At 39.9% G+C, this 14,915-nt stretch overlaps 1 protein-coding gene across 2 annotated transcripts; it reads left to right on the top strand.

Annotated features, from left to right (window-relative positions):
• The first annotated feature begins 1,531 nt into the window (after positions 1-1,531).
• On the top strand, positions 1,532-14,913 carry rela (v-rel avian reticuloendotheliosis viral oncogene homolog A). Of its 2 annotated transcripts, none has more exons than XM_073474464.1 (11): positions 1,532-1,702; positions 3,452-3,487; positions 3,732-3,877; positions 5,866-6,011; positions 7,730-7,821; positions 8,666-8,800; positions 10,220-10,324; positions 12,123-12,338; positions 12,652-12,732; positions 12,825-12,908; positions 13,082-14,913. In XM_073474464.1, the coding sequence occupies exons 1-11, from the start codon at positions 1,696-1,698 to the stop codon at positions 13,924-13,926; spliced, it is 1,893 nt and encodes a 630-aa protein (XP_073330565.1). In that variant the 5' UTR covers positions 1,532-1,695; the 3' UTR covers positions 13,927-14,913. The 2 variants fall into 2 exon arrangements, with proteins under 2 accessions (XP_073330565.1, XP_073330566.1); XM_073474465.1 differs by having other exon boundaries at positions 1,620-1,702; positions 13,085-14,010.
• Positions 14,914-14,915: the final 2 nt, after the last annotated feature.

Raw genomic sequence — 14,915 nt, forward strand, 5'->3', positions numbered from 1 at the left:
CAAATGCACATTGTTGGTAATGTGAGAGCAGATCCTGGTTTATTTACCTACAGCGCCCTCTTCTGGTCAAGTCAAAATGTGAGTTTAATGGTCTAAGTTTTTGGCTTCACTGTTTATATGAATTGTTTTGTGATAAAAAACAAAAAACAAAACAGGATTCAGTTTTGATCCAGTTGAACAAATAAAGAAAAGAACAAATGGTAAATATGAAGAAGAGACAGAAGCCCTACATGTCACAACTTTGCCAATATCAAGGCAGAGACTGTTTTTTTGCGTAGGCCACCAACAAAAGGGAAACTACTTGTGTGGATCAGTGTAGGGACTTTTTAAAGGAAGCTCCAAACACTTCACAGTGTTATCACAGCTGGATCTTCTACATTACGCAGTCTATTTACAGGGGTATAAACTTGAAGTGGAGATCAGAGTCTCAGACTCTCTTCCAGGTTATGACTAAAGACAGAAGTTATGTTATTGCCTCTCCCACTCACAACTTATTTTTCTGTTCCTTTTAAGTGCGTCATCTGGGTATTTCCGCACTGTTTTGAGTGGGTGGTGGCAAGTTGCACTGCAGCGAAAAGGCGAAAAGGTGCAGCTGCGTAAAGCTAGCCAGAGGACACCACCGAAAACACACGGCTGTTCTCTTCAAAATAATAGCATAAAGTTGCTGTGAAAATACAATACCATTAGTATTTCATAATTACTTTACATTATTTTTAGTATTATTAATAAAAAACATAAATACTTTAGTAGAAATTGCTATAAGGTGGAATGATGATGCATATGTGTAGAAGTAGGCTTGTGTATAATAAAGTTATTAATTTTCCACTCTACAACAGAGGTACAGAGTTTAGGGGTCTTAGAAACTAAAAAGCCAGCATGATGTGAAAAAATAGACAAAGGAAAGGAAACACAGCAATGAAAACCATCTCACAGATCTTTAAAACATATACACAAAAGGGCTTTTAAAAAACCAAGCTCCTGTCCTTGTCCACTTAATTGCACAAAATAAATACAAATTGAAATACAATTTGTTTTCAAGGCTAAACTGTTGAACAGATGTTTTTTTTTTTTTTTTTTTTTTTGGTAATTACTGAAATATGTTGATGTTTCATGAACACTGTAACCACTATGACTCAGATTTGGGTCGATCATATTTTGCAATCATTTGGGTCCAAAGTTAGTCACCACGGTAAAGTACTTTTATATGACAATGTAAAGTAATTTAATGTAAAAAATGAAAAAAAAAAAAAAAAAAGAATTTAAGGGAAAATGTTTATATTTTAGACACAAATTAAATTAATTACTAATATTTTGGTAATTTATTTTGAATACATTTTTGATGTTGTGAGGTAAAACCTTTTATTAGCAACTATTCCAAATAGACGAGCGAAATTAATAAACAGAAAATATAAACAATTATTTAATAAATAGTTTTAAACACAGCAGGCTGAACGCAGGTGTTGTACTTTTTCCACTGTTCTTACCGGAAGTCGCGCACTCTGCCTGCGTGTAGCTTCACATGTGTCCCTCTGAGCTCTGGTGTAGGTGGAGCGAAGGAGGCGACAGAACGGCTCTGTCAAGAAGTTTGTGAGTCCGCGCTGTCGTGTTTGCAGCGTCTTTTTTGAGCTGAAAAACAAACTCCACACAAACAGTGGTGTCGACGGAGAAAGCGTGAGTCGGACCCCGGACACAGCCATGGAGGGTAAGTCGGAGCTGGCTCAATTTCCTCGGCCTGTTTACTTATCTTTATGGACAGTGGAGGTGAAACTGTACAGGGAGTTGTTGTCCGCGCAGGGGAAAGCCCCGCTACCATTGGGTTTTTTAGCTAGCAAGGAGGAGTCTGCTGCTCTTGGAGAGCAAGCTAATGCAACGAAGGCAGTTTGACACAACTTTCCGCTTTTTATTACTTGTCGCTGTGATATAAACGTGAAAGCTGATGTAACATTGAGTGTCCCTCTGTGCGTGGCTAACTAACCTGACACGGGTGAACCGAACGGTGTCGGGCTGCCAAGAGGCCTCTCGGGTTAACACCTCATGGATTTGCTTATTGTGACTGGAAATGCCAAACTACGTTGAAAAAGCTGTCAATTCTTGGGGCATCTGTCTGTTTGCGAAAAATTGAAATTACAAATCATATTCTGTGAACTTGTCTGCCATTTTGTGTAACTTCTCCTGAGTTCGGCTAAAATGTAACCCACCGGCTTACATTTGTTTCCATTAAAAACCTGTCCTATTGTATTTGGTCCTGGCAGCTCGCAGACGCCTACATTAGCTTGAGCGAACGGAAATCATGGAAACAACACACCATGTTTTCGCACAAACTGCGGTCAGATACGCGCTCTTCAGTGGGACATTCAGCCTACATATGCCGATGTGAAGAGGATCTTGTGACAGCTTCAAATCTGCCCATGTTTCCGTATCATATCACAGGATTGGGTTTTCCACATCAGAGACTGACATTGTTGATATTCATGGTGTGTAATTTGGATTGGACGAGGGCAGTGAAATTGATGGAACACGAAAAGGTCAACACCGGGTGTGACAGCCATCAATCATGATTTCTGACAGGGCAATTAGGGTGAAAGTGACTAACTCTGATGTCTTCAGCTGTGTTTTGGTATTAGTGCATTGAGTGGTTTCTGAAGGCCCAGTTGCAGTGATGTGGAAGACATTTTACTTTCACTTTCACAACATCAGAATAATTAAACAGGCTGTGGGATGTCTCCACATAGAAATAGCCAAAAGTGAAAGAGGCCTTTATGCTTTGTCGAAGATCCACATAACTCAAATTGATCTTACATGATATGACTGACTGGACTGACTGGATTTGAGGCTTGTTTTTCACATTTGTCAGGTCATGGATGAAAGCTAAAAGACAAAGAGAGGTGCATTATCCACGTGGTATAAGTTTGGTCTGAGGCTGGGAAGCAGGCATGTTACAACTTGGAAAGCATCCTACTCCTGCTTTCAAATGAACAAGTCCTACTAGGTGATGGGTGGAGCTTCAGCCACCTGATCTTGTGTCACACCTGGCTTCGCTCTATGAATCTCAACAATTCACTAGCCTGTATCTAGAGCACTCATAATGAAGGCTCTTCGCTACAATGCGGGTCATTTGACACCGGTATTACACCCTGCCTGTCATTGTTTGCTCACTTCTGCTTTTCTTTCCCAGCTTGGCGGGCTGCAGTTTATGACGAGTAATTATATTTAGCTGGGAAGCCCTTGTATCTCGGCGTCCTCTGACCTCTTTGGACGCTGCACAGTCTTGTAGTTTTCCACCCGGTCCACACCGCAAATGACAAACTGTTACTAAACCACAAGTATGTGCTGAGAGCAGCTTTTGGTCTGTGTCACCCGTGCTGCCACTGTGTGTTGTGTGTCATGTACTGTAGATGGAAATCTATTAATCTGTCTAAGAAATGTTTTTCTTGTTTTCTGTTCACCACAGGTGGGTTTGGATGGAGCCTGGCCTCACTCAACCCAGGTGAGAAGCTGTTTCCCCTAAATTCTCAGTGTGCTGTCTAAAATCAGTCCTGATATTGACTGCAGGCTGCTCAAGAGTAAACATTTCAACAGTCCGTGCGCTGGTGATCGATGACAAAGTTATCTGTTTCTGTGTAGACACAATGATACAAGTAAAGGCCGTGTTTCACAAACTGTGTTTTTGTATTTCCAAAACACTGCATTTAAGTCACATTCTTCTTCTCTTACTTCCACCTGTCCCTCAGTCCAATCAGCGACCCCCTTCATAGAGATCATTGAGCAGCCGAAGCAGAGGGGGATGAGGTTTAGATATAAGTGTGAGGGACGTTCAGCGGGCAGCATCCCCGGAGAGAAGAGCAACGACACCACTAAGACCCACCCAGCCATCAAGGTGAATACGAGGAAGATTATTGAGCATGTTGAGCACTTTAGTGGAGGTTGTTTGTGGTTTCTTTGCTTGTTTATTTCCTATATTTTAAAAAATACTTGTTGCGATATGTCCCTGCGGTTTAGGGGTTAAGAGGCCACCTGGGGTGTTGGACCGTTGGTCCTAAAACAAATCATTTGAAGACATCACCATGTTTTGTTTTGCTTTTCAAAATTGATATTTAGCAGACAAATTCCAATCCAAACAAAAAAATAACAACCAGAGAAATCGATAACGAAAATAAGAAAATATCATTAGTTGCAGCCCTAAAAAGTTCACAAGTGTTTGTCAATAACAGCGGCATAAAATCAGAAAGTAATAAAACAACAAATTAGAAGTTAATAAAAGTTTTTCAAATAAATATCAGAAATTAAATACAATAAAAAGGACATATAACTGTTTATGACGCAGTCTCAATTTAATCCTGATGCCTCTATATGACCTACATAAGCAAACAGGACCATCAGTGAGAAGATTGTTACTATAGTTACTCTCGATGCCTGTAGCTGGATCAAAATCTTATAGGGGTTGGATAAGTCATAAAATGAATACTATTTGTTATGGTGTCTGAGGATAGAAGTTGCTCTGTAGTCAGGTGGTACGGCACTAAAATAAAGTTTACTGTGTTTCACCGTTGTCATATTACAGTTACTAATCCTACATAAGATTCTGTACACAAATGCACGTTAGCCAGATTAGGTCTTTACCACAGGAGGCAGTGGTGCTCAGACCAATTTGTCCACACAAGCCACCAGAATCAATACAAAATAAAAGTTCTGTGTAGCATAGAAACATAGAACATAAATGAGTAGAGCAGAAACATTTAGTTGTTAAATTAATCTGCCAAAATTTCCAAATAGATTTACTGTTTGTTTTTATTTATTTATTGTTCTCTGTTTTCTTAATTTTCTATGATAGTAAAGTTAATACCTTTTATGTTCTGGACTGTTGGTTGGACAAAAAAAGACATTTGAAGACATCAACATGGGTTCTGGAAACTTGTGATGAAGACATTTTTGCATGTTTCACTCTTTGCTGATATTTTATAGACCAAAAATGATTCAGAAAATATAAATTGTTTGTTCAGTTGTCACGTGGGTATGGAATCAGATTACTATTTCCAAGGTCAAGAATGAATATTTATTCCAAGCTCAGAAGATTTTTAAATTGTCGATTCACTTGGACAGTCTAATAACGAGAGGTAAATGATACCAAAGTAAACTCACAGTCTAGCCTCAACATCAGGTTAATGTACTGAAAAAACATCAAGATACTAGAAGTTAATATATGTAGTATACAATTTAAAGCCATAGTTTGGCATCCTGTGTAATGCAAGTATAATCTTCAATGCTGAGGATTAGATGAGAAGATTGATACCAGTCACAAGTGTGTATGCTAAATATACAGTTGGAACCAGATGCTGCTTAGCTTAGCTTAGCATAAAGACTGGTAACAGTGGGAACTGCTTGCCTGGCTCTGTCCCCTGATGAAAAAAAATCCTCCTCAGCTGGGAGCAGTCGAAAGTCAAACAGCAGAGACTAAAGGAAGTTGCTGGCTGGCCAAGGAAAAGTCTGGAACATAACCCTGTTTTCATTTTCATCTTTACACTCTTCTTTTTGTACAGATTAAATAAACAAGATATAAGTTGTTACTTAGTGAACTTTAGTGGTGCTTTGAGGTGGCTTTATTTTCCTTTGGACAGAGCCAGGCTAGCTGGAAGGCATTTCCTGAAAAATCCACTCCTCTCCAGCCTTCTTTCTTTCTCTAAATCTACTGGATGATCAGTTGCAGAGATTTGTACCAGTCATGATGACACAACATGAAATGACAGAAAGTTTGTAAATCCAAGTCTCATTAGCTTGTGAGCTACAATGTGGAGTAAGGCCTACGTTACAGAGCCTGTGAGTTAATTTTGCCTTTTGGAGTCATTAAAGTCTGACATCCTCCTACAGGTGCACAACTACAGTGGCCCCCTGCGTGTCCGCATCTCATTGGTGACGAAGAACGCACCACACAAGCCTCACCCCCACGAACTGGTCGGGAAAGACTGCAAACATGGATACTATGAGGCTGACCTGCAGGAGAGAAGAATACACAGGTACAAGGACATTAAACTCAGTACTTCAGACACTTGAGAAACTTGAAGAAATGATGCATCAATCCCCACGGTGTTTAAAATGATTGTGAAGTGAAGCAGGGGAAACTGCAGCTCCACATCAAAACAACGTGGCATTTATTAGAATTTGACCTAGATAAGGCTGTGTTTACTGTCACCTTGGTAAAACTAGTCATCTTGGGTTTGGAGATGAGTAAAACAATTACAGCACAAAGTACCTTACAAAAAGTCAAGTTCACCTCTGCTGACTTTCCTGTTTTCAGTCTAGTGTCCTGCGTTACCATCAAAAACTGCCACTGCTTAAATAAAGTAAAGAAAAGAATTAAAGGTGTGGAGAGAGAAAGAGCAACAACAGTGGTGGAAATATACTTCTAATTATGTAATGGTTGGACCTAATATTGCATTATTTAACAGGCTATCTGGAGAGAGGGCACTGTGTTTGTTCATATTAGTCATGAGTGTGATGAAATTCAAACACACAGTGTGTACTGCCCTCCGCTGCCAGTACAAGCATACTTGTTCGTATTACTCATTTGGTGTTCAAATTGAAAGATTTACAATGTATTGATAAAAGCCCTTATCTGCAAATATGAGTTGTCAAGGCTGCTCGGGCCAGCAAAACCAACTTACAGTAGAGCTATATAGTAGTTTGTCCAAAGTATGAATGCTGCCATCAGTCTAAATGGCCAATTTCTTGTAGAATTTACAGTAAATATAGGCAATGTGTAATGTGAGGAAAGAGTCTCGTAATGGTCCAGCATGTAAGATTTAGCAGCATCTAGTGGTGAAGTTGCAGTTTGCAACCTACTGAACACCCCTCGTAGTCGCCCTCCCTCCTCTACGGTGACCGCTAAAAACACGTAACCCCCTCTCTAGAGCCAGTGTTTGGTTTGTCCATGCTGGGCTACTGTAGAAACATGGCTGTGCAACATGGCCACAGCAGCTTTAATTGTGTAAAAATACTGTGTTTTCTAGGATAATAGCAGTAAATGGGAGTGTGATCGGGTCAGTGATCAATGAAGTAGCCGGTAGAAAGGGAGGTATCGGGGGACAGCTTTAGTACACCAAGTACTTTGGAAGGCAAGATGTGATACAATGTCCATAAGTGCATTATCACAGTTTCTGTTGGCTGTGGAAGGATCATAGCAAGAAAACAGGAACAGACACTGTAGACTAAATAGCTTAATTAAGAAAAGATAATAGCTTAGAATTCTCATCAGAAGAAGAGTCAACACTTTAATTGTAGCAATGTGCTTGGGCAAAAATTAAATCTTAAAAGTATGAAGGTTCTAGCTTTCTTACAAGTCTACTATATAATTGGATGTCTGAAATATCTTCATCTGTTGGTAGTGCACTTGAAGTCTGGTATTTTCCGCTTAAGCTCTGCTTTCCTAAACTGTCCTCTCAGCTTTGGGATGTGGTCAGTGACCCATAGTCTTGATGCTTTATTATTTTTAAATTAGGATTTTATAGAAGCAAAAGATTAAAACTGGGGCTAATGGAGCGAATACTCACACCATGTGTAGATGGAAAGTTGGGTGTTTGGCCCAAGTTATGTGTGTTTTAGTTTCAAATCAAGAAAGTCAGAAATACAGAAGAATTTCTAATATTACATTTATTGCAAATGAGAAAGTACATGTACAGTATGCTTCTGTGGTTTCTGTCTTTTAGTTTCAGTCTTACACTGTAGTTCCTTTCAGTTTTCAGAACCTGGGCATACAGTGTGTCAAGAAGAAGGATGTGAACGAGGCCATCACTTGCAGGCTGCAGACCAACAATAACCCCTTCAACAGTAAGTGGTCTGCTTAACATTGAGTGTGCAACACAAAGCACTTTCTGTGTGGTTGCCCTTTCTCTGTTAAATCTGTCATTGTGTGAAAAGTTACTGTTCAATGTGGAGAGAGGGACTCTCTAAATGTCACACTCAAAGTTTTACTGAACAAGAAGGTTTACTTGGTGAAAACTTTACTGATAAAAGTGGTAAGAATCAATATACTAAAACGTCCCTCCATCACTTCAGAAGTGAGAATTACTCATTCATGTCATCATTTCATCCGTGTGAAATAAAAAGGCCTTTGTTTTGCCATCTTTGTTGTCTTGAATTAACTCACTTTTAAAATAAGGAAAATAGCTTTGACTATTTACTTTCTTGATGTTGTGTGAGGTTATTTTTTTTATTTGTCACGTTAAAAGCTAAGCTCTTGGGAAACATACAGACATGGTCGCTTGCTTACGCCCAAATGAAACTAAGGGGGGCTATACTATGGCCTCTTGAGGTATAACGTGGTAGGCCTACTAGGAAACAGGACAGGCTAGGGTAAGCTAGTTAGCATGTTGACGTCATTAGTGATTTCCTCAACACAAAACAGAAACGTCTTTTACATAACATCAAAACTGTTGTTTCTTCCCATTCTGTTAATGGGTGGTTTATTTTTTAACTATAATTCTGCCATATCGTACACTGTCATTTTATAAGTATATATATAGTTAGAGTAGCAACAGGAAGTGTCATGGTTACTTTCACCTTTGACTTATATTTAAACACTGATAGCCAGTGACAGGATGCAGTGCTCTGCCAGATTGCTGTGTTGCCTGACCGTGCACCCCACCCTTTCCCTGCTGTGTTTTGGCTGCAGTTCCCGAGGCGAAGGTGTGGGAGGAGGAGTTTGATCTGAATTCAGTCCGGCTTTGCTTCCAGGCCTCCATTACTCTGCCTACAGGGGAGCTGATCCCACTTGAGCCTGTGGTTTCACAGCCCATCTATGACAACAGTGAGTAGATCACATATACAAGTACATGTACAGTATTTTCAGGTTGAATTGATGCAGATGTTTGAATGTTGATATTGATAGTTTTTGATAGCAGCTGCTGATGCTAAGTATTGCAATTTTAACTATTTTTAATTCACATATTTCCTGAAAATCACATAATTTCATTGTTTTCCCTTTTGGAGTGTTTGTCAGAGTAAGCTGATTAACCTAAATTGGATGTCAATAAAATACTAACATCTACGTAAGCTCTGTGTCGCCACACAGTTAAACAATTTAAAGTCCACACTCCAGCCTTTACATCTCCTTCAACCTTGCAACCTCTCAGGCACTCTTTGTTCCTCTTTGTGTTTGAACTTTTCTAATCAGCCTGAAGGAATTTACAGGAATTCGTTTCACTAGTTAAAGTAGGTCAGTCTGGACTCTTTCCAGCCAATCACTTCAGTCAACTTTTTTTTTAACTAAAAACCTTATCTCATACAAGGCTCTACAAATACATGAAGTATGTATAGTGAATTTAGCCTTGGAGATAAATCATTGTCAAAATATCCTGTTTACAACACTAGCATTAACAGAAATGGCATGTTGAAGTGCAGATTCAGTGCTGGTTAGAGTTATCATACTCATCATTACATCTTATACAAAAGGTTGCGTGAGCATCTCTAACATGACAGGCATTGGTTTCTGTTTATTTATAAATATGCCATCATGCCATCATACATCACTTCCCTATTAAACTAGTCTAAGTGTTATTATTTGGTCAGTTTTAGTGATAAGCTAATGCTTGAAGTCCTGCGTGAAAACAATACATTTGGAGAAACTGTATTAAGTTTTTGTGCTGCACACTTGTAACATTTTACAACACAAATTATAACTTAAAAAAAATTAAGTTAAGTATCTATAGGTCAATTTAAAATCATGATTACAAACTACTTCAGTAACTGTTTTTGGTTGTGTTCTGATGTTGTTCTTGTTCATCATTTTTAGGATTAATTCGGTTTTAAGTACACTCTGCACATCATTGGAAAGGAGGTTGTGCTTTCAGTGATTTGGGATTTAAATAAAGTTGGAATGAAAAATGAATGTGAAATATGGTCACCAGAACACATCTGCACACTCACTCCATGCCAAAACAGTTTAATAAAGACAACGTTTTGATCTCAATTAGATCTTCATCAGGTACATATGTGGCATTTACTATAATACTTTGGAATAAATAATAGCTAAATAATCAAAAATGTAAGAAACAACGTTGGAAACAGCTTCCAGTGCATTTTTTAAAAATGTACAGAGAAAAAAAAAAATATGATACAAAGGAAAGAATTGAATTGTTTGGCTGTCTGAGGCTTGTAGTCAGTCACAGCCCAGAAGGAGCCTTGGTGTTGTATTTATTTGTTCATAAATGCTCATTGTGTCTTACAGGGGCCCCTAACACAGCTGAGCTAAAGATCTGTCGAGTCAACCGCAACTCTGGAAGCTGCAAAGGAGGGGATGAGATCTTTCTGCTGTGTGACAAAGTGCAGAAAGGTACGTGTCTGTACTGTATGTGCGTAGAACCTCACTGCACAACTCTACTTTCAGATTTCACAATCCAAAAATAGAACTTAGAACTGACTCAGGGGATGCAAAGCTTGAAATACATCTATAGCGGAAACGGTGTAAAGCTTTAACCCCCACAAGTCGTCAGTGGGAGTTACTATACTGGCAGTATACTGGCCTTTACTGAACAAGTGAGCTACAAATAGAACATCAGCTCTCACGATAAAGTGTCCTGTATGTGATGATGTGAATACCTACATGCTCACAGTTTCACATGTTCTCTAAGTGAAGATTATGAAATAGACAACCTCAATTACCTGTAATACATTCAATCAATTCCAGGTGATAACTGTAAAAACCCACTGATTTAATAAAAAGGAAGCTACTTGCTCGTAGCATATATAACTTCCTTAGCACACAAAATTGCGTCATCCCTGTAGCACTCTATTTAGCTGACACGTCATGGTGTGTCGTGTCATAAATAACTCTTCACCATTATCAATTAAAGTTTATTTATAAAGTGTGTGTATTTCTTATATATTTTTAATTCTGTGGTACTAATTTTGAGTTTTGTGATGCAGTAATTGTCCTATTGTCCTATGTGACAAATTCAGCTTAAAGCCTCACCAATCAATACATTAAATTAAATTATTAGTGACGCTAATGTTAGTTTAGAAATGGAGTTGGCTAACATAACGACCGGCTTCCAGCACAACACAGCAGTTCCACAGAGCCCTCTCTAATGATGCATTTCAAAAACATCTGCTGTTGGATAACACACCATGCATGAGACCAGGGTGAAGTGATACTTTTGGCCAACACCCTTGTCGCGCATGAGGTTTTGCTGCCTGTGTGTACGGGTGTTATTTAATGCAAAGCAGTCACGATAACTCTGAGTGACTTTCATCACAAACAAAAAGCTTTCTTCCTCTGTATGGATAATCACTTAACATTTTTGCTATTTTCTAATGAATTACCAGCATGCCTTATGTAGAACCAACTAACAGCTTACTGGAATTAATAGATGGACTGGATGCAAAAGCAGCTTTGTGTTTTTTGTTGAAACAGCTAAAAGCAAATCTGAAAGTGTTTGCAGTATATCATGAATTTACATGAGGATAATTTCCTGCTTGGGTACTCTGCTGCTGATATTAAGTCCAACTCTTCCAACTTCCAGCCTCCCTGCACCTTGCAAACGTACTTTTTCATCTCTTCTTGTGTTTTATTTCTTTGCATTATCTCCTCTTAATTAGCACTTCACGATCAAAGATCCCACTTTTTTTTAATGACAATAAGTCTTCTTACCTTAGATATTTAAAGGAGTTTGCTTATGGCAGGCATATGCGATTTACAACATGCGCTTTGTATTCTGGACATGGGATTTGTGTGATGCTCCCCTGAGTACTCTATTGCTCAACTTGAGCTGGGATACACATCAGTGTGAAATAAGCCTGTGAATCTTGGACTAGATGATTTGACTCTTGGTCCTGATCCCTCCAGGAGAATGTCATGTATCTGTTTTCACAGTAAGCAGTGCCATTACACTTTAACTTTGACAGCTGAAGATAATTACAAGGCTTGCAAGTTGTCAAACTTAGTGTTACATCAAAGCGAAAGTGATCCAACACTCTGTGATGAGCTGTTGTACCCTGTTAATCAAAGCTCACAGCTGATTTCGCACTGCTGGAGAGGAAACTCCCTCAGCATGATCGATGTCTTATGTTAATTCTTCTTCATTCTCAGCTTGAGTGTCTTCTTATGTTTCCCATTTTCTGTTTCCCTGCAGAGGACATCGAGGTGCGTTTCTTCCAGGACTCCTGGGAGGGAAAGGGCACTTTCTCCCAGGCTGATGTCCACAGACAGGTTGCCATTGTGTTCCGCACACCACCCTACCGCGACACCAACCTCTCTGAGCCCATCAGAGTCAAGATGCAGCTTCGCCGGCCCTCTGACCGCGAGGTCAGCGAGCCAATGGACTTCCAGTACCTGCCTGCTGACCCAGGTAAGGGGCAATGTTCAAATGTTTTCTCATGGTGTTGCAAACTCCTTCCCCTTCTACTGGTTCACCCATGGGACCTTATTTCAGACAAAATATGTACAGTAGTTAGTAGTGAGAAACAAGTCACTTTCTGATCCCCTTTGAATTGAAATCGAATATCATTTTTCAACTCAAGAAAGTTTCAGTTTGTAATGAAACTAACAAAGTAAAACTGTGAAAACATCCCCCATAACTTCATGACTTTTCAAAATACCTGAGATGAATTTTGTTAATCTTATAACTGCTTTTTTTTTTTTTTTAAAAATTGACCCTGTAGATGAGTACAGGCTGAGTGAGAAGAGAAAGCGTACAGGGGACATGTTCCAGAGCCTGAAGCTGGGGCCCATGCTGTCAAGTGGTATGTTGATGAATTATTTTTTCTGTCACTCTGCAATGTATAATACGGTAAGAGTGATTTTCGTTATAGAATTATGTCTGCTGGACTTTCAGTGTCGATTCCACAAGATAGACGGCACATAAGCCCAGCGAGGAGAACAGTCACAGCCAAGGCTCCACCAATGAACGCACAAGCTGGTGAGTGTTTAATTTGCTTGTATTACATGTGGTGGTCAGGGTTAGTAGAGTCGTCAGTATGACAGAAAATGATTTGTGCTACTGCGGGAATGAAGCAAAATTGTTAAATATTGTGTGGTTTAATCATGGATTAGTCGAAAATATTTTTTCTTTTGTGTGTGGTGTGTCTGCAGCAGCTGTGGTGCCCCCTGGTGCCAGTGGAGCGAAACCCCAGCCCTCCTACGCGTACAATCCGTCAGGTCAGCTCTTCTCAGTCCAGCCCAAGGTAGAGGCCTCTCCCTCCATCTCTGCTGCAACCACAAACCAAACATGGAGGATCATGGAGACCCTGAACCTGGGCCCCCAGCCCAAAGCCACTCCAGTGCCTAGCTTCATGATGAGCCAGACAGCCTCCTCCTCCTCATCAGCCACCCCTTCCACTGTCAACCAGGAATACTCAACTGTCAACCTGTCAGACCTTAATGAGTTCTTCCCTAACATTTCCTCAACCATTGCCCAGGAGCCAGCAGCCTCTCAGGGAAGCACTGCCTCCTCACAGACCAGCAGCTCCTTCACTCAGTTCCGGGTGGACGCACCACTTGTGGATGATGATATCCCAGAATTCCCTAGCTTTTCTGAAGCCCAGGCCCAAGGCACTCTAGACAACCTAAACATGGATGACTTTGAGGACCTTCTGAACCCCACCCTCATGGGCGAGAGTGGAAATGGCACCTCAATGTTGGGTCAAGCTACATGCCAGCAGGCTGCTGCTGCCAGCTCCTCTGCTGCTGCCCAGAACATTGCATCCCTGAACACTTCTGACCTTGCCAACACCCCAGGAAGCACCTGGATGAATTACCCCAACAGCATCGTCAGCTTGCTCCAGAACGAGGGCATGATTGATCTCGCACCCAACAACAACCACCGGCCAGCCATGCTGGATGAGCTGGATGAGCTGATGTCTGCTGATGAGGATCGCCTTATTTCCATTTTTAACAATGGAAGCCAAGCTAGGTTTGTGTCAGGACACCCAACTTAAAGTTTGTCCTTGTGATTTTAGTATGGACATTTACAAAGACCACTTGTGTCTGCTCCTTAAGCCTTCAGAACTCAAACTCCTTTGTTGTGACAAATAAAGGATACAAGGTGAATATGAAGGGCTGTAAGAGACGGAATGTAGCAAAATTCTCCCTGTGGACGAGCTTATTGAAATGCCAGTAAAGGCTCTTTCAGTAAGTGGGGTGTGCCAGGCTTTATCGCCCTCTTTAAGCATCAATCATTAACTTTTACTGCCATTGCGTCAGCCTGATAAAAGACTGTCCACCATCATATGTTTGTTTTATAAAGACGACGAGATCAGATGCTCTGCTGAAGGCATGTTTTCTGTGGAACATGTTAAGCATGTTTTCGTACTGTCATTTTAACAGTGGTCAGTTTGTGATTATCAACGTCTTTTAATGAATTGTGCGTTTTATTTTTAACAAAGCTGTCAAATATCATATCTTGAGGTAGTTCTATGCAATTTATGCCTATTGTCCTCTTACTTAAACACACCCATACATTGTAACTAAGTAGAATGGCTTTGTTTTCTGAAGGTCAGCAGTAACTGTATCAACTCCCCTTTAAAGGTGCCTTTGTTGAGTTGCAACAAACTGTAATATGTTAAGAACCAAATGAAGGTCTCTATGTAAATATCAAACATGCATTAGTACATGCTTATAGCAGCGAAACTGTATCAGCGCTTTTGTTGTGTGTCTGGTGATATGTCCTCTGGTGCCTAATCAGTTTTTCTACAGTTATTTCATGAATAATAGCTGCAGTTTAAATCAACTGTTTCAGACCTGTATGTCAACTTGCTATACTCTGTAGTACAAAAAAAAAAAAGCTTTATTCAGATGAAATTATGCTGTTTTATACTTGTATGATGTGAGCAGATTAAACTATATGCCCGTTTTTTTTTTTCTGTAATAAATGATTAATTCTGTCAAAAACACTTTTCTTGGCAATAAAAAGCACAACATAATGAGA

The sequence above is a fragment of the Pagrus major genome, chromosome 10 (genome assembly GCF_040436345.1).
Source record: "Pagrus major chromosome 10, Pma_NU_1.0".
NCBI classification, from domain to species: domain Eukaryota; kingdom Metazoa; phylum Chordata; class Actinopteri; order Spariformes; family Sparidae; genus Pagrus; species Pagrus major.